This window comes from Colias eurytheme, chromosome 18 (genome assembly GCF_061535395.1).
Source record: "Colias eurytheme isolate Ceu_HAF_F1 chromosome 18, ilColEury1 Martin Lab GWU primary, whole genome shotgun sequence".
NCBI lineage: Eukaryota > Metazoa > Arthropoda > Insecta > Lepidoptera > Pieridae > Colias > Colias eurytheme.
In genome coordinates this window covers 4454903-4474954 of record NC_142997.1, presented here as the reverse complement: position 1 = coordinate 4474954, position 20052 = coordinate 4454903, and the positions used below count along the sequence as shown (strand labels likewise).

General features: G+C 35.5%; 2 protein-coding genes across 2 annotated transcripts; one reads left to right on the top strand and one right to left on the bottom strand.

The window, feature by feature from the left end:
• Positions 1-1996: 1996 nt before the first annotated feature.
• Naa40 (N-alpha-acetyltransferase 40) lies at positions 1997-19597 on the bottom strand. The gene is made up of 5 exons (XM_090112485.1): positions 19438-19597; positions 19074-19330; positions 18433-18591; positions 6396-6554; positions 1997-2221 (listed from the first exon to the last, which is right to left on the bottom strand). The coding sequence occupies exons 1-5, from the start codon at positions 19441-19443 to the stop codon at positions 2110-2112; spliced, it is 693 nt and encodes a 230-aa protein (XP_089968611.1). The 5' UTR covers positions 19444-19597; the 3' UTR covers positions 1997-2109.
• Positions 7065-10633, top strand: LOC149900578 (UDP-glycosyltransferase UGT5-like). The gene is made up of 6 exons (XM_090112484.1): positions 7065-7338; positions 8215-8682; positions 8770-8940; positions 9286-9517; positions 9734-9953; positions 10150-10633. The coding sequence occupies exons 1-6, from the start codon at positions 7141-7143 to the stop codon at positions 10499-10501; spliced, it is 1641 nt and encodes a 546-aa protein (XP_089968610.1). The 5' UTR covers positions 7065-7140; the 3' UTR covers positions 10502-10633.
• Positions 19598-20052: the final 455 nt, after the last annotated feature.

Here is a 20052-nt window from a genome sequence, read left to right as displayed (position 1 = left end):
TGGCACCCACTGTGCACCCACCCATATTCGTTAATCGTGACTACAGTCTTGTGTATAAAAATTAAAAAGTGAATTATCTTAATGCTGGTTTCTATAGCAACGAGAATTACGACCTTACCTAGAGGTAATATCATCGTATAATCGTAAACACATACAACACAACTTACAATACACTGAGATATATGTGTAGTACGCTTATTGACAATAACAACCTACTAATATTATAAATGCGAAAGTTTGTGAACATAATATGAGGTAGGTAGGTATATTCTTATATATAAAATTCTCGTGTCACAATGTTAGTCTGCATACTCCTCCGAAACGGGTGGACCGATTCTCATGAAATTTTCTGTGCATATCGGGTAAGTCTGAGAATCGGCCAACATCTATTTTTCATATGTACCACGGGCGAAGCCGGGGCGGACCGCTAGTAAATTATAAATATACACTTGATTTTGCGCCTGGTTAATCCACAAGTGTTGTCTCGCGGCACTGATAGATATTTTATCAAATAATGTATTCAATCTATTGAGGTATTATTATAGAGAGGACACCACGAACAAAATCTGTGCAACAAGCGCGGCGAAGCGGGCCGGCTAGTGAGTCATACGTACTTTGTAGATATTCTGCCTCTTACTACTTATAAATTTAAACCAATCAATCTAACAAATAAATATTGTTTATCGTATTAAAAAATATGAATAAAATTATCAATTAAAATCAATCAATATAACAAAAAAAATGGTTAGAGACGATTGACTCTAACTCGTGTTACAAATAGTTTAGTAGCGATGGCGCCGATGCCCTCTCTTCTCTAGTACGTAGTACATGGTAACTCAATGATTTAATCATATAAATTAATGCAGTGAGTAGGTAGGCTTTGGTAAAGGTAGATCAGCCCTATGAAGTTTCATTAAAGTTTAAACTCTCAAATCACTATTTTGATTAATTCATCTTGATGGTATCATAACAGTTTCGGAAATAGACTAAAACCGTTTCCTAAGCCCTTACTTTTTTAACTCTGATAATAATAAACAGTTTTTGCGCTTTCTGATCCCAAGTTACTTATTAAACTTTTTTTAAATCCCTACCAGAGAACGAATCCAGATGCGTTCAACGCTCAAACATTACCGAGACTTTCCGCATAGATCGTGAATTTTAAGGAAATAGTTCAAGGATTTAAATTTTTTCTTACTCCTTTCATAATTAATCAATCAATATGTATTATTCGGCTACAGTGTACACTGTTGCAAGCGTGATATGAGGGCGATAAACTCACTGGCTTCTAACGCATACAAAATGATGTCATGGATGTTTATTCAACCATAATAATTGGCGTTTAAACATAAAATAAGTAAACAGACTCGTAGTTTTTACTAACATTTTTTAACAGTTATTACTTAACCAAAGGACATATCCAAAAAAAAACATTAAAATCCTTTGAGGCGTTACTTAAAGTAGTAGGAAGTAAAAGTTAGCGAATGATTTTCCTTATTTACTCGTAGGGATAGGATATATTTATTGTACTGAATATCAAGATAATCGTTATAATACGTTGTATGTATATTGTATTTTCTATATGAAATGATTTAAACATATGACCTATTGTATTGCAATACCTGCATAAGGTTGCTTATATGTATTTAATAAATGATTTGAATTTGAATTTTTACTTCTTTGTGTAAGCTTCCTCTGCGTACTCCGATGATAAAAAAAAAATATTTAGAAGAATGCGCAAGAGTTATGTAGTCGAATGTATAATTTTGACTACCAGTTTACCCTATCCAATAAAATTTTCTATCAAAAATAAGAACACTTGTTCTACAAGTGTTCTAATATAATATAATATAAATAATTATATGTAAGATTTATAATATTTCAAGATATTTCGCTCTTGACATTCAGTGCGGTTAAGAGGTCAAGACTCAAGATGGTATGATATTATGCATTATTTCATTCACAGGGATTAAATTACGGATAAAATGAAACCATATAATTTACTACAAACATTTATTACTTCCACAGATTTAATTTAAAAATTGTACAAATCAATTGCTTGAGCTTATTGTCTAGATTTAAAATGTTAGGGTTCGGCTAGTTATGTAGGTACTACGTGTTCGGTGCTTGTGTGTCGCTGTCTTCCTCCATACACGTGGCCTTGCTGAGAATCTCGTAATGGTTGGCTTCCTCTTTGGGCGGACTTGTGTCGTCTAAGCTGTACCTGTTGAATATTAAAAAAATATATCAATTACTTTGAAAACTACTGAGGAAATAATGAAAGTTCAGACTTGAACTTGGCCAATTCGTATTCAAAATACATATATAAAAGGACCGTCTCCATTTATATTTTGTAATCATCTGTATAACGATGATGTCTATGAATTGAAATACAGAGTATAAGAGAAAGAAATATATAAAAAAAAAATTGGATACTAAAGCATACAGCGGAATAAATGGATTACGGATGTGTAACAAAAAAACAAATTAAAATCAAAGCTCAATTAATGCTCGTACAACGCAGTTACACTATATTTATATATAGCCATGCACTCATCATATCTCCAAATACTATCACCTTATTAAATGCACCAAGTAACCAAAACATTTTTATTAATCTGCGTTAATTGTATGCACGCATACTGCGCGTGAGATTGCTCTGTGGTGATAATAGTGCGCCCGCGTTTCCGCGACGAACGTAATATCGCGTGCGGTCAGATACGATACCACACATGCTCAAACACTATATCATCTTGATATTTGAGATGTTATAATAGATTTATATGCTAACCTAACCTAGCAACCTTGCAATATTATGTTTTAATTGTAAATTAATGATTTTGAAATTGTAAAATATGTTGAGTAATATAACATTCTTATAAGTATATTAATATTTTTCACTAAAACTATAATTCCGGATCTAATGAGTCGATACTATTTAAATCGATGAATTTTTAGTGTAAAGAAAGAACACGCGTTGAACACGAATATAAACGTGATTGATATTACAATTAAAGCTATTGTTGTAAGCCTGAATCGCCCTGCCTGTACTCATACTATCTATAACATGGAAAAATAAGAATATGGAGAAATAAGAGATTTCTCATTAGTAGTCAAATAAACGGTCAATAAGGCTCTTGAAAAAAATAAGGGTACCTACTTGAATCTGCTCTCTACGTCTGCTCTCTAAACCATTATTATACTTTCCCATGTTTGGTGTATACCAATTTTTTTGTAGCGGGAAATAGAGGAGAAGTAATGATCACAAAATTAATCTTTCACTTTCAACGAGTACAACATTAGGTAATTCATATGAAAACTGCAGAGCATTCTTTAGACCTCGTTTCTAATTTAAATATTCTTACATATTTAACTTAGATACGTAACATAATTACTATGAACCGTAACTAGGCATTTTTATATTTCAAGCGTAGAGTGAATAGCCCCTAGTCAAGTGGCTTTCTGTTAGCGTAGCGTTCAATAGAATAGACTACGAATGTATGAGATTGACGTAGGCTGTAGATAAAGTCAAGTGGCTTTCTGTTAGCGTAGCGTTCAATAGAATAGACTACGAATGTATGAGATTGACGTAGGCTGTAGATAAATGAGATTGACGTAGGCTGTAGATAAACGTTATCTACAGCCTACGTCAATCTCATACATTCGTAGTCTATTCTATTGAACGCTACGCTAACAGAAAGCCACTTGACTAGGGGGGCAGGTACCTTCTAGGGAAGCGCGTTCCATCTTAGACCACATCTCAGCTTAACATCAGGCGAGATTGTGGTCAAGCGCTTCCCTATTACCAATAAAAAAAATATAAATAATTTAAATCGTATATCTATTATAAATATTAAATATTCTAAATATGTAAGTGACTTTGAACCTTGAACTTCAAAATCTGGTACAGTACTAAAAGTTTAAAGGTACTATAATTTATTACCATTAAAAATTAAAATAAAATATGTATAATGTAAAAATGCAGATAATACAGGTAAGTATGTATTACATAATTCTATTTTATCATAAAATATAATCGTTAACTTTACTTAATTAAAAATAATTATTAAGTTACGTAATAATATTGTATACCTATGTTTATGGTTTATGTTATCATTTTTTCTTTAATTGGCGGTGGATGCGCAAATCGAAATGTATTATTCTTTATCTATCGAATGCACATAGTGTCAAATGTGTTTGACCCAGCATTTCATATTCATTCACGGTTCACCCTGAGCAGCAGTAATTGAGTTCATTGCCTTATCATATTACTATTTTTTTATGTTATTTGATAAACAAATGCATGATCAAATATTAAGGCTCATGTACAATAATCGTGCCGAGCCTCAATCTCTCGCATTGCATAAAGCTCCCGCCTACTCGTTCAATAATTAAAAAATTGTTGGTACGCCAATATTAAGTCTTTAAGTTCTCTTTTCATAGACTAATAGAGCAATTGTTAAATGTTACAGATGACATGTGAAGCTCTATCTAATCTAAACACATTTTTTATTACTTTTCCCATTATCTCTGGTGGTTTGGTGAAGTTCGAGATTAAAATATAACATACGTTCCCATTGTGTTGAATTTCTAGACCTTTCGTTGAACTTAACAAGCGTACAACCCTATGCTTATCTGTGAATGGTTACTGGGTCAACCGAGACAGACCATTTGGTATCGGCAGTCGGCGATGTTTTGATATCTGTGATTTATATCTATTGACATTATATTATTATTACACTCAAATCCTTTCTGGCCAACTTCTTCCTCAAAGTTTTTTTCGTCTACTTATAATTTTATAAATACAACATCTTTGAAAACACAGACAGCGAAGTGTCAGTAATAGGGTCCCGTCTTACCCTTTGGCACGGAACAAAAAATATCGTACTGATATTTTTGTTCGACCGATTTTGATGATTTTTTGTAATATCGATGAGTAGATTGCATGATTAACTACCGTTAGATAGTTATTGTAGTAGGTAGTGACCTAATTACTAAGCCTAGATATCGATCTAGGCTTAGCATTAGGCCAAATGAAATCGTTCAGAAATTATCTTTTTTGTTGCGTTTTACGTAGCTACCTTAGATTACAAAATAAAAGGGTAGTACTTATCCATAAACGATGTAGGTATTTTACTTCGTTTTTTTAATTTGTATTACTTAGTACATACTTACTATAAAGTTGAGGATACATTTATTTGAATATTCTAATCGTCACAAACCAAACGAATTTGATTTATCTCAAGCGTGCTATTGATATCCACATGTGATATAACTTTAGAAGTAGCACACTTTTTAAAAGGTCAAAAAGCAAATGATAAATATTAGTTTCCGTTCTGTTATGTTTACAAATATTTATGGGTAATGCATGAAGAATTTGTTATTTGGTTTTTTAGCATTCAAATGCTCTATAAATGAATAAAATTCTAAGAATAGATAAAATTCGATCACGAGGCGGGATCAAGGGTTGGTCGAGAACGAGAGGCTAGGTCGCACCGGCAAGGCGAAAGACGGAAGTTAGAATACCGCCTCGTAATTTGATTAATTGAAATGGGACTAGTAAAAATATTGTAAATAGGGAAAAATAATAGCACCAAACACTTCACTCAACGATCTGTCATCGTATGACGTTCTACAAGATGATGGCGTTAGTTCCAAATCTCGCCACTTGCTCGCCACCTATCGAACTTGCGACAAGCACTATTATTTCAAAGTGCAAAGTATGGAAAAGTGCATTTTAACTTGCATGTCATATTCAAAATTATAGACTTCCACGAGCAACGTACATGACAGAAACGTACAACGTATTGTCCTCAACAAGATAACAATAACTGGAGTGTTTGTATTGAATATATGTAATATACAATTTATTCAAAATTTGATATGGCTCCACCACACCATATTTTTGCTAACAAGATACGGACATCAACTTGTGTGGTAGGTAAAATACCTTATTACAAATTGTTCATATTAGTAATCTCTATGTTCATATATCGCTTACCCGTGATTTCTAAAGAACGCAGCGAAAATATGCCTCATAAACATTCATGTTGGTACAAAACACTTGGCTACAATGCCTAAAGAAAGCGGCGAAGAAGAACACAGCGAAGATACGTCTTATAAACTTTCATTTTAGTACACTACACTTACCAGTACGCCCTAAAGAAAACGGGAAAGATACGTCTCCTTACTCGCAAGCTTTAAAGATACGGCTTATAAACTGCAATTTTACTACAGCATATAGTTCGATTCAAACTTAGGTAACTTAGGCGGTTCGGAAGTTAGGTGCAGTTGCGAGTGCGCTGAGCGCTGTGCCCTTAGCGTCCCGCTAATACCTACTGTTTTCTGCGCATCGGATCGTACGATGTTCCGAGCCGCCACGTGCCTACACAACTCACCCGCAAGCTCTGAAGAAGGCTGCGGCGGCGGGGTTGTGCGTGAGCGCGGTGAGGCGCACGCAGCGCATCCGCGTCGCAAGCGCGACCCGCTCGAGCACGCGCAGCACTCGCTGGCCCAGCCCGCGCCGCCGACCGTCCGACTCCACTTGTACCTCGTAACTGCAAACCGTATCTCACTTATACTCACCCTTCTTGTACACTGGAAAGTTAATTTATTATTTACTATCTACTTGTGAATTACTTTGTCTGTTACGCTACGATAGCCTGCCTAGTTATTGGCCTCCGTTAACCATTTTGCTAGAGTCCGTCTTCTACGAATTAAGCTAATATTGCTGTTGCACAGTTCCACATGACAGTTTGGCTTTTACGAGTGTGGGTGATAAAGTCTGAGTTTAATAATTGTTATTGAAATTACACGATCTCTTTCTTATTTACCTATATATAAAAAAGTAATACGTCTTAGTGTTATGAATGTTTGCCAGATGTCCTTAGTGTTCTCCCAAGTAATAAAGCGATAAAAGTTCAATCCAACATAATATTATTGTGGAAAAAGCTTCGTTGCTACACTAATCGATCATTTATTTTACGACTACACAGAAATGAATGAGCAATACGAAAATGCAAACAACAACATTTCCACGAAAGAAAACCGGTGCAAATCAGTGCACCGAAGTACAGTGTAGTACGAGATCGGGCTGACGTCACCGAGGGCCGGTGGTTGGTGTGAACGCTGAGCTGCGACGGGATGCAATCAGTGTCGAGCCACAGCGGGATGCAGCGGGTCCTATGTACGGTGCTGTTGTGCGCCGCCGCAGTGCACGCGGCGAGGATCCTCGCCGTGCTGCCCACCAACACCAAGAGCCACTACGCGATGTACGGTCGCATTATTGATGCCCTCGTCAAGAGAGAACATCATTTGACCGTCATCTCACACTTTCCCAACGTATGTATTTTATTTTTGTTTATTTGATTTTTTTTAATGTAACAAAAAAATCAATATAAAAAGTCCAGATAAAAGATGACTGAAGCTTTTTAAATTTACACGAGCTTTTCGAATTAATAATGCAACTGTTCGTTATTAGATAGCACGCAATAGATAATGGTGTACTAATATATACTGCAAAATCTGTAGTTTGAAAATTCAGAAAGCAAACCATAATTAATAACTAGCTTTTTATACGTATGATATTATTACTTATAACTTTATGTTTGGTACTCTTTAATATTTCAAATCTAATAATAAAATATTTTCTAGAAACAGTACTTATCGCCCCAAATAGTTTTATGGTATTTTTACAGAGTAACATAATTATAAAAGCATAGAAAATTAAAAACACACTAACTAACTAGGTGCGTGATAAGAAAACACAAACGATTTCTTTGAGTAACTTCTTTAGTGATAAAAGATGGAATTCCTTTTTAACTAGCAGATAACTTACAATTGGAAGTGTATTTTTTAAATGCATCCTGGTTTTCGATTTGCTTGAATTGTCATGTTTTATATTGTATTAATGCAGTTGGACTTTAAAATAAGTTGTTATTTATAACAACAATATTGTCATAGTTGATAATCCTTCATAATTTTAAAGTTTGGTTAAAAATATTAAATGTATGTGTAGAATATCGAAGATGAAGATTGATCCAAGTTCATTGTTTAATCGAAGAAAGCTGTATATTTTATTTCTACATGACCTCTTATGTCTCAAGTGTTATCGCGCGGCACGCGTTCGTCTCTTCGCGTTGGTAAATCTTGCAATGATTAATGTTTCTGATCTAATAAACAAAAATATAATTTATTTTGTTTCATATTTGTTCACAGAAATATCCACCGCCAAATTTGGAGCAGATAAGCTTAGAAGGGACGATACCTGAAATTACGAATAACTTGACGAAGCTGCAAACTACAATCAAACCTAATTTCATTAATAATTTGGAGCAGATAATAAAAGAGTGCCTTCATGCGTGTGAAGTTGTATCCCAGATGCCCGGAGTGATATCGTTGCTCAACTCTACGGAGAAGTTTGACTTGATTATAGTCGAAGTATTCGGGAGTGAATGCTTCCTACCGTTTGGGAAGAGGTTTAACGCGCCCGTCGTAGGATTATTGTCAAGTGTACCATTGCCGTGGGTCAACGACCAAATTGCTAATCCAGAAGGACCATCGTACATACCAGCTTATGTCACAGGCTACGGTCAAAGAATGAACTTATTGGAACGTTTCTTTAACACTATCGCTATCAACTGGGCTAAAATAATGTACCGATATAAATCGCAGGCAGCTTCCCAGGTAAAAATTAATCGTAAAGTTTGAATTAAATATATTACTAGAAGTATTCAATTGCGAATAATCAATACATATTATTTTATTGTTTAGGTGATAGCAGACAGAATGTTCGGACCCGGCGATAAGTTAGAAACATTAGCACAAAATTACAGCTTGATTCTGTCAAACAGTCACTTTAGTATAAATGAAGTGCGACCTTTAGTCCCCGCTCTGGTAGAAGTCGGTGGACTGCATCTCAACGACGCGCAGGCCATGCCAAAGGTGACTTTTTCTATTGATAACTCCTACAATCTTCGTTTTGTACATTTCGTAATGCTTTATATTACTTTAAAGTTGTGATGTTCTTTAAAGTGATGATGGAAACAATGTTCATAATTTTTCTGTCCTTTAATAATATGACTTCATTGTGGTAAATAACAATAATTAACCCAAATTATGCTGTCTAGCGTCAAAGATCTATCGTATCAAATTATCGAAGTAGCACCTAAGACCTTTTGGACAACGATAGCGTCCGATTGCATATACAATCGTCATTGTTTGAATTGGGTAACCGGTTTTATCTGCCCGTGAAATTTAAAATAACTAATTATATTTTGTCTGTTGCAGAATCTGCAAAATATTCTAGATAACAGTAACGAAGGTGTTGTATACTGGAGTTTCGGATCGATGTCGCGGATAGAAACAATACCGACTGATAAACTTGCACAAATATTCCACGTGATGTCGGAATTGCCTCAAATATTCCTAGTGAAAATGAATCGAGAACTGCTATCCAGTAATTTAACTGTCCCTGAAAACGTCTTTACGATGGATTGGATACCTCAGTACAAAACATTGTGTACGTATATAAGTCACTCGGTGGCTGTTTGTTGCATAATAAATATGTATAGTAGTTCAAATAGAACTATAATCTTTACCAGAAAAAAGTATCTTAAGCACTCATCGAACAGCCTTCAATACGCAATGATAATATACCAAACCTGAATGTATTTAAATGTTGTACAATACTACAATTTATCGTTAATGTTAAATAGATGCGTATGGTTTATTGCAGGTCACCCGAATGTAAAGGTTTTCATTGCACATGGTGGGTTACTGGGCACTCAAGAGGCAGTGGCTTGCGGGGTTCCGATGCTTATTGTACCCCTATATGCGGACCAAGCACTAAACGCACGAGCTATGAATGATCGGGGCCTTTCACTCACTTTAACCCTACAAGAAATTACTAAGGACACATTAAAAGAATCATTACAAAAATTGCTCAATGATCACAGGTGAGATCGAGTGTAACATGTGTACATATTACGAAGTATAAAAAAATATGTTATTTATGTTTCGTCTCCGAAATATAATTTTAATAACACAATAATAAAGATAATATCGTTCGGCGGTCAATAATCTTAATTTGAATGACAAATGATAAAACGTGACTTTCAAGAATGTTATAATTAGGTGATTGTATTTTTTCAGATTTAAAGATAACGCGCTAAAGCTCCGTGAGAGGTTTTTGGATCGACCGATGCCGCCTTTGGAGACGAGCGTCTATTGGATAGAATATGTTTTGAGGCACAAGGGGGCGTCGCACCTCCGTTCGCCAGCCTTAGACTTGTCTTTGACAGAATATCTCCTTTTAGACGTACTTTTAATATGTATTACGTTAACAGCGATGACGACATACATTTTATATAAATTATTTCGTTATCTATGCACGCGGTGCATTCGGTGGTGGCCCAAACAAGCGATGGCGCAAAAGACTCTGTTTAGGAAAACTATTACGATTTTACACACCTTTATGTGGGTGTATAAAATAAAGACAAATTAGTCGTGCATAGGCTAACGCGGTAGTGTGAATAGTTTTATTTTTAGAAAATATTATGTGCATATTAAATTATTTGTATATTTAATTTTAAATACAATGTGTTCATTGGTACTTAGTATACAATATATCAGATAATTTCTTGTTTTAATGATCATTGTTTACTCCTAATTACAGTTATGTAATAATATGTGGAAAGTTGTTTTATCTTACATTCTCATAGATATGATGACAGTACAGTAAAGAGATATTAATTATGAGCGTTCAAGTCGATTGTTGCTCGTGAACGTCGTAAATGGTGCATGCCACGTGCAACCCATTTTGAATATTATATAATTGTAACAAGTCTCAGACAACCTTATCAGCTCATCAAAGGACAGAACATAGAATTATGGTCTAATATGAAACTGAACTTAATGTTTATAATTTCGTGTTCATTATATGTTATTAATTATAGTTTTAAAACCAGTTTTTGTTATTTCCGCATTTATAATTTAAAAATACTGAAAAGTAACTTTTTCTAATTTCTATCATTATTGTATTGACTTGGGATGTGTTATGTGAGACTTGAAGAAAATTATGATCAAAAGTATCATCTGAAATGAAATTTTTATCAATTTATTTAATTAATATTTGATGTATGTATCTATTTAATACTAAAATATGTATTACATACTACGAAAGAAATACAACAAACTTTCAATATAATTTTGTTGTGTTGTGTTCAATTTAAAATGAATTTCAATTAATTCATACACAGCTTTACTGATCATTATGTAAATAAATATATTAATTGATAGCATTCATTTTTTTTATATAAATTATGAACTCCATATTAGTAGCCATAATTTCACAAACCAGTTCATGTTAACTAATAATTCATTTTACTAATTAAATTAGGAATGTTGTTGTAGAATCGCACCAAGCCGAAATAGCGGGTGGCTTCTACTACATTAGGGAAAATTACGTTAACACAAAATCGATGTTCGGAATATAGTGAGCAGCAAAAACAATGCACCACGTACCTTGGAGATGCTGCAGCACTCGATGAATTTGCGCCCAATCATCCGATGCGATACACGTGTTTCAATAGCCGCCGCGCGCGCACACAGCAGAGGAGCGGCTCGATCGAATACGGAAGTACAAGTGGCGACCACAGATTAAGGTCTCGACTGTCGTGGTGCATGACAGTTGCAAAATAATTTGACAACCTTTGTTTGCATACTCTGTGCCAAACATCGATAATAGACACCACGATCAATTACACGGTAACGAAACATCCCGCCCACCAAAATGCCTATGGTATTTTCTGGTCAGACGATAAATAGAACATAATGGGAACGAGAACGATAAGAATGATCCGCATAATTATTGATGATACTTATTGATTACGATAAAAACTAGTTACCTAACTAATTGATTCTGTATAACACGATAGATGTTACACAGACACGATATCTTATTGCTAACGATAACTTAATGTCTAGATACCTTACGATACTAAAGAAAGATAAACGATTTAAGCTAGTCCTCGATTGGTAGAGGGCATAACTTAACCAACGGTCTTTGAATTATATGATTTTTCGCTGTTTTAACTACTGCAATCCGAGCTACACCATCAGAACCGGGTAAAAGATCCACTACTCTGGCAAGAGACCATTGTAGTGGCGCACGATTTTCATCCTTAATTATCACCATTGAGCCTATCTGAAGCGGTTTAGAATCCTTAGTCCATTTGGCGCGTTGTGTTAGTGAGTTAAGATACTCGTGTTTCCATTTGGACCAAAAACTCTGGTGAAATGATTGTAACAACTGCCACCGATGAAGCCGACTTATATTAACATTTGATAGATCTTCATCAGGGACAGCTGTCAAAGGCTCTAAGGTAAGGAAATGGCCTGGAGTTAAGACCGATAGATCATTTGGATCCGAACTGATTGGACAAAGCGGTCGCGAATTTAATACTGCTTCGATTTGCACGAAAAGCGTTGTAAGTTCTTCAAACGTAAGAACTTGATCACCAACTACACGAAGTAAATGAGATTTAGCCGCCTTGATTTGAATTTCCCATACACCACCGAAATGAGGAGCTGATGGAGGATTGAACTTAAATTCGATCTTTTCTAAATTAGAAGCTTGATGCATAAGAGACGATAATTGATTTCTTGCACCGATAAAGTTTGTTCCACAATCCGCGTGTATCACGTTACATCGACCACGGCGTGCCACAAAGCGTCGTAACGCAGCTATAAATGCGTCAGTGGACAGTGTAGACACCACCTCGAGGTGTACTGCTTTTGTTGTAAGACAAATAAAAAGACAGAGGTAAGCCTTTTCAATCTTAGCACCTCGATGTGGGCCTAATTTAATACGAAACGGTCCGCCGAAATCTACGCCTACTATAGAAAATGGTTTGACTTGATTAACACGGTATGACGGTAAATCACTCATAAACGGTTGTAATGGCTTCGGATTAGTTCGATAGCATTGTATACATTTGCTTAAACGATTGCGTACAGTACGTTTTGCCGATATGATCCAAAATTGTTGAAGAAGTAAGAAATGCGTAGTATTGATGCCCGGATGCAAGTAGTTACGATGAATGTTGTCGATAATTAAAAACGTTAATGGATGATCAGACGGTAGAAAGGCTGGATGCCTTTGTTCGTATTCTAAACCTGCGCGTGAAATTCTACCGCCCACCCTGAGAATACCTAATCGATCGATAAATGGATTGAGTTTTCGAAAAGGTTTCGATAAAGGTTTGTTCGATTTAAGATTAGCAATTTCGTTCGAAAAGACTTGACTCTGTACATGTTTAACGATTTTTAATAATGCGTTATGTCTTTCAACGTTATTAATGAAATTATTACGATTAGCTTGAGCTGGGTTTTTAGAGTTATTGATAAAACGATATACAAATGCCAAAATGTTAACGATTGTTTGAAATGATGAATAACGATTAAATAAAGAGTCAATTATTGTTGGTTCGATTGGAGCTCTCTCTTCAGCGGAAAGAGCTACCTTCCGTTGCTCCTTCTCCATAACGACCTTCTCCTCATTTGATGTGACAACAGCTGTATCCGTAGGCCAAGTATCACTACCTTGGGTTAACCAGCACGGTCCCGCCCACCATAAGGCATTGTGCACAAGCTCACTCGGAAATAAACCTCGCGAACACAAATCAGCAGGATTATCACCTGAGGATACATGATGCCACCAGTCTGTAGGGGTGATATCCTGTATGTGACTGACACGATTCGCGACAAATGTTGTCCAACGCGAAGAATGAGAACGCAGCCAAGACAAAACGATAGTTGAGTCAGACCACAAATATACAGAATCAATATGAATACGAGAAAGATACGTATCTTTTACAAATTTGTAAAGATCTGATAGAAGAACTGCAGCACAGAGCTCGAGTCGTGGTAACGATGTATGTTTAAGAGGTGCAACTCGAGCCTTAGAGCAAACGAAGAAAACATGAATATTACTAACAGCATCTGTAACACGTAAATAGATGACAGCTCCGTATGCAAGGGTAGAACTGTCACAAAACCCATGTAGCTCATACGATACAGCATCCGTGCAGGTAAGTTGCCGAGGAATTAGAAGTTCACTCAAAAGATTAAGTTGAGTGCGATGTTTGTTCCATGTATTGATGATCTCGTTAGGCGGCGTTTGGTCCCATCCAACGCCGAGAATCCACAACTTCTGAATTAAACATTTTGATTGAATTGTGATGGGAGATAAAAAACCTAACGGATCGAAAACCCTAGCGAGTTCACTAAGAATTGAACGCTTAGTACATGGCCGATAAGTAGATTCAATTTCGAAAACGAACGTATCTGTGGATGGATTCCATTTAAGACCTAATACCTTAAGAATTTGATTATCAGAATTGTCTAACGATACGGATCCAGTCAAACAACTATCACTGGGTAGATCAGACAATAACTGCGGTTTATTACTAGCCCACTTCCTAAGTTCAAACTGTCCACACTTAAAAAGTTTAATAATCTGCGACTTTGCTTCCTGAGCGACCTCTAACGATGAAAATCCGGTTGTGACGTCATCACAATAAACATCAGACAGTAGTACTCGTTTTGCGAGTGGATAAGAATCTCCCTCATCTTCAGCAAGCTGTCGAAGAGTACGGCAAGCGAGAAACGGAGACGAAGCTAATCCATATGTGACTGTATTTAAACGATATTCTAAAAGGGGCTCATCAGGAGAACTCCTCCAGAAAATACGTTGGTAATCACGATGTTCGTGCGCTACTACAATCTGTCTAAACATTTGACGAGCATCAGCCATGAAGACAACGTTGTGTTCCCTAAAGCGTAAAAGTAGATTTAAAATATTCGGTTGTAGCTTTGGGCCGATAAGTTGTGTGTCATTCAGTGACTTAGAATGCATATCCTTCGCAGAAGCGTCGAATACAACGCGGAGGCGTGTGGTCGCAGAGTCAGGGCGTAGAACGCAATGATGAGGTATGTAGTATTTTCCTGTACCAACTTGTGCTACAGGAACCACTGTCATGTGACCACTTTCGATGTAATCAGACATAAAGTCGACATATTGCGATTTTAACAAAGCGTCACGTGACAACCTACGTTCGATAGCATAGAACCTACGCAAAGCAACTTCGCGAGAGCCCTCAAATGTAGGTTCTGAATTATTCTTAAATGGAATACGAACAATATAACGCCCAGATTCATCACGTGTGTGTTCTTCAACGAATTTACGTTCGCATAATAACTCATCTGGAGTTAGCATTGAAGTTTGCGGTACTGAATCTAATTCCCAAAAACGATGAACTAATGAATTTAAATCATTATCGATTACAGGCAACGTCTGCAACAGACTACTACATGAAATATTAGTTTTACCTAGAAGTAGCCAACCAAAGATTGAATTAAACGCGGTAGGTTGGTTGACACCTCCCTTGATATGTTGATTAAGAACAGAGTCAGCGAATACATCAGCAGCAAGCAAAATGTCAATGGGACCAGGTATATCGAAACCAGGGTCCGCTAACGGCAACGATTTAATATGGGACCAACTTGATGAATTAAGTTGAGCGATAGGTTGATCGCCACATATTTTAGATATGACGTGCATATCCAAGTTAAATAGAATTCGACCGTTAGTGCCGATAGAACAAGAGACGTCGCCAATAATAGGTGCATCCGCTTCCCCTATGCCACTAATTGCCGCGGTTGTTGAAGCCGGCGTTAAATTTAAAAGTTTTACTGCTGATTCCGTTATGAAATTGCTCTGACTGCCCGTATCAAACAGGGCACGAAACGATTGCATATTACCTGAAGCATCCTTAACCTGAACGATAGCTGTGGCTAACAGCACTGTATGATTCGTATGTGACCTTGACACCAGCGACGACCCGATTTGATTTGATTCGATCTTAGTGTTATGATCGCGATGGAGTAAGGTGTGATGTTTACGCTTACACATACGACACGAAAAAATAGATTTGCAATTTTTTAATTGATGTGATGGCTTCAGGCAATTAAAGCACCAATTGTTTTGAGTGGCAATAGCCATACGATCGTCAATCGATTTACTAATAAAATCTTGACAAGAAAAAATAGAATGCGACTTATGGCAATACGCGCAGCTACTTGAATAAACTTTAGACTTATCGTTCGAATTACATCTATTGTTCATAGCAACAAGTGCATTTGAATTGAAACGTTTCGTTGATTGATTTTGAGTAGTCGAAGGCTTTAAAGATTTGTTCACACCAGAAAAATGTGTATCTCGTAATAAGGCTTCGCATTTGGAACGCAAAAAACCCCTTAATTGATCATAAGACGGCAACTCCACGTTAGAATATTTCTCCTCAAAATCGCGGCGTAAGTTCTTGTCTAATTTTGATAAAATATGGTAAACTAAAACAAAATCCCAACGATCTATCGGTAACTCAATAGATTTTAAAATATTTAAATTTTCATCGAATAAGTCGAGTGACTTTTGAAACTCAGTTGCGTTGTTATGCATGAAGTTAGTGTTTAAAATATCTTGCCAACAAGTAAAAGCTAATGTTCGTTTACATTTATAGCGATTAATAAGAGCTTCATACGCGTCGCGATAATATTCATGAGTCATAGGGAACGCCTTAACCACCGATAACGCATCCCCGCTAAGAGAAGAAATTAAATAATGAAACTTTTCCGTGTCCGAAATTGACGTTGAGTTATGAATTAAAGAATTAAACGTATCATAAAACACAGGCCACTGCTTGATATTGCCCGAAAAATGTGGCAATGTAATTTTAGGTAAACGGATATTCGATGAATTGATGTTCGAGTTATTCGAATTATTTGTATCATGTTTAGTTAAACTAATATAAATAGACTGTATCTGAAAATATAATTCATCGAATTGTTCCTCAATTTCAGTTTCATTATCCGCGTCGTCCGACAGATCGAGTATATTAAAATGAGCATTTTCGAAATTTGAAACGATTTGTTTAATTTCCTGATGATACGATAAAAATAGGTCGTATTGTGAACGATCACTCAAAGCTGCATTACCTATTTCTAACGCCTTCGATAATCTTTTAAGCGCTATAGTACGTTTTCTACGCAATGTCGATAAGTCCTTAGTCGTATAATATTCATCCACCGATTTAGATTTTAATTTTTTCAAAGAACCTAACTTCCGAGTTGAATGTTTGGTTAATAAAGACATCTTATTAAATTTAAATTTATTTATCGAATAAACAAAATGTAAAAACGTTTAAACACAAACAATTAAATAACAAAGTTAATCTTCGATGTAATTTTTCAAACAATGAAATAAAATGAAACAATGAAATTATTATTTCACCTTTACGCATATGAAGTTAAGGATGAAAATCGCATGAAACGGTAATGTGAATGAATACAGATTATAACTTTCAATAACAAGTTAAAGTGATGATGCGCTGCGCGAGCCGCTAGAATGTTTTTCGATTTACCCCCGAGTATTAATATAAAATGAAATTATTTTATATTACGATTTAACCTAATATTACGTTTTAATATTAGTTATGTAGTTAGGATAAACTGTAACGTGAATGAATTATGTTTTGGAATGTGAAATTACTATAGGCCGATGTAAAATTAAGCACCGATGAAATATGTGATTGCTTAACTAGTTCCTACAATAATTAAACGCTTTGACTTGTACTTCTGAATATGTATTAAGTTTTAGAATATGAAATTGTTTTAAGCCGGTTGAATTTAAGCACCGATAAAATAAGTGTTTGCTTAAATAGATCTTATAACAACTTCCTACTTTGTTAAACAAAGAACCTAATACGAACGGAATTGAATTTGATTTTAGATTATGAATTACGTGTGACCAGTAATACCATAAGCTTTTGAATATGATAATTGATACGCAAATTCCCGGGTTTCGGCACCAGAAATAATGTAGAATCGCACCAAGCCGAAATAGCGGGTGGCTTCTACTACATTAGGGAAAATTACGTTAACACAAAATCGATGTTCGGAATATAGTGAGCAGCAAAAACAATGCACCACGTACCTTGGAGATGCTGCAGCACTCGATGAATTTGCGCCCAATCATCCGATGCGATACACGTGTTTCAATAGCCGCCGCGCGCGCACACAGCAGAGGAGCGGCTCGATCGAATACGGAAGTACAAGTGGCGACCACAGATTAAGGTCTCGACTGTCGTGGTGCATGACAGTTGCAAAATAATTTGACAACCTTTGTTTGCATACTCTGTGCCAAACATCGATAATAGACACCACGATCAATTACACGGTAACGAAACAGTTGTAGTATAGATCAATATTTTACATGTTTTCCTTATTATGTACAAAAACAACTTATGAGGAAGGTTTAATTATCCATAAATTATTTGATTCATTCAAGACGGTGTAAAAAAATCAAACCCTGCTCACCAATATAAAACAGGATCTCCGAAATCCATGTCAAATCTAAAATGTGAGAACGCCAAGAGGTTATCTTTATTGTCTTTGGCGATCAAGTACCAGGCTGCATCGTCAGTCATTTCTTCAACTTTTCGGTCACGATTCCAACCCCATGCGCATGTCTCATATCTGGAAATATTTGTTATCCTTATTAGATTTGCAAAAATGTATTTGTTGCACTTTCTTTGACATTGAAACAGGGCTTTGACAACTTATGAGGAAACAAAAATATCAGGGAAACTGACATTTTATGAGGGGATTTTTGTATTGGAAGATAGTTTGGAGTGATGTTTACACCAGGTGAAACATCTTATTTCCAACTCATTTCCACTATGCAGGCAAAAACATTTTAGCATGATTTTGAATAATTTGTGTCATAAATTTTTACCATGTTATTTATTATTAAACCCATTAGAATGATCAATATGAAAAATATTGAGTGAGTATACTGAAGTATCTGTTGAAAGCAACAGACAAAAATTCAAAGAAAGATGTAAATAAATAAAAAAAAATCTCTGTATTAATATAATCAATGGGTGTAATATCATTGTTATGATTGTAAGCAAGGTCTTGTACAATTTACTATTTACCCTGACAAATTAATAACTTACAAACTTTTCATATTCCGTTCGGTGAGATCTATAGCCCAATTCAATACATTTTTATCCAGCTCTGTTACTCTTTGTATGTACATATCCACATCAAGGTCATTACTCTTATATACTAAGAGTTCTTTGCACAAGGAAGCTAAGTCTTCTAGCTTGTTAGCCTTTGTAACATGGGCCATGCCATCAGCTATACGACGTTGTTCCAACTTACGTGCCTGCCGCTTTTCCTTGTTTTTATTTACATTTGTGACTGTTTTTTTCTGAAATATAAATGTGGTTATTTCATAAGCTTCAACTAGCGCCAATAAAACCTATAAAACCAATAGGATAAACAAAGAATTTTACAATAACTCAAAGAACTACTTACGCCCATTTTCGGCCTTTCTATCGAATATTACAGAATTCAACTTTATTTTTACACAAATTTGGAACAAAAGTTTTTACTTTGTTATTTACAATTTTCAATTTTTATTTCAAAAGGCGGGAGACAAAATCTAAACATAAAATAGCGTTATTGATTATATTGGTATTTGGTTGACAAATGACACACGACAGTTGACACTCGACGTTGCGTTGATATTAAGTTTGTTGAACTTGAGTCTTGAACCCACAGGCCACAGCTTGAACCACATCTTGAACAGATATTTTATTACATAGGTATCGGTTGCATAGAACCACCTTAAAACGCATAGAACTTTGTCTACTTTTACAGATATCCAGCTACGATATAATATCTACTTGCTACCAGTAGATCTTTAAACACCAGATGGTATTACTATTTTACATTGAACAACATGATCTAATAAAATATCTACTAAATGTACATTTCATAGAATAATATTTTAAAACACAATTTACTTCAATAAAAAAAATATAAACATATATACAAGTATTTCCCATGCATAAAAAACATTTTCAAGTCAATAAATTAAATATTTAAAAATATTGAACCCTTTCATACACAAACGATTTAGAACGAACC

What these genes read in the sequence shown, in the direction of transcription:
- LOC149900578 (XM_090112484.1), top strand. Translation starts at nt 7,141, where the DNA reads ATGCAATCAGTGTCGAGCCACAGCGGGATGCAGCGGGTCCTATGTACG. An exon ending in ACGCGCAGGCCATGCCAAAG is followed by an intron (nt 8,941 to 9,285) that starts GTGACTTTTTCT and finishes TGTCTGTTGCAG; the next exon opens with AATCTGCAAAATATTCTAGA. An exon ending in ACCTCAGTACAAAACATTGT is followed by an intron (nt 9,518 to 9,733) that starts GTACGTATATAA and finishes GGTTTATTGCAG; the next exon opens with GTCACCCGAATGTAAAGGTT.
- Naa40 (XM_090112485.1), bottom strand. An exon ending in GAACGGAATATGAAAAGTTT is followed by an intron (nt 18,592 to 19,073) that starts GTAAGTTATTAA and finishes AAATATTTCCAG; the next exon opens with ATATGAGACATGCGCATGGG. An exon ending in GGAGATCCTGTTTTATATTG is followed by an intron (nt 6,555 to 18,432) that starts GTGAGCAGGGTT and finishes TACGGTTTGCAG; the next exon opens with TTACGAGGTACAAGTGGAGT.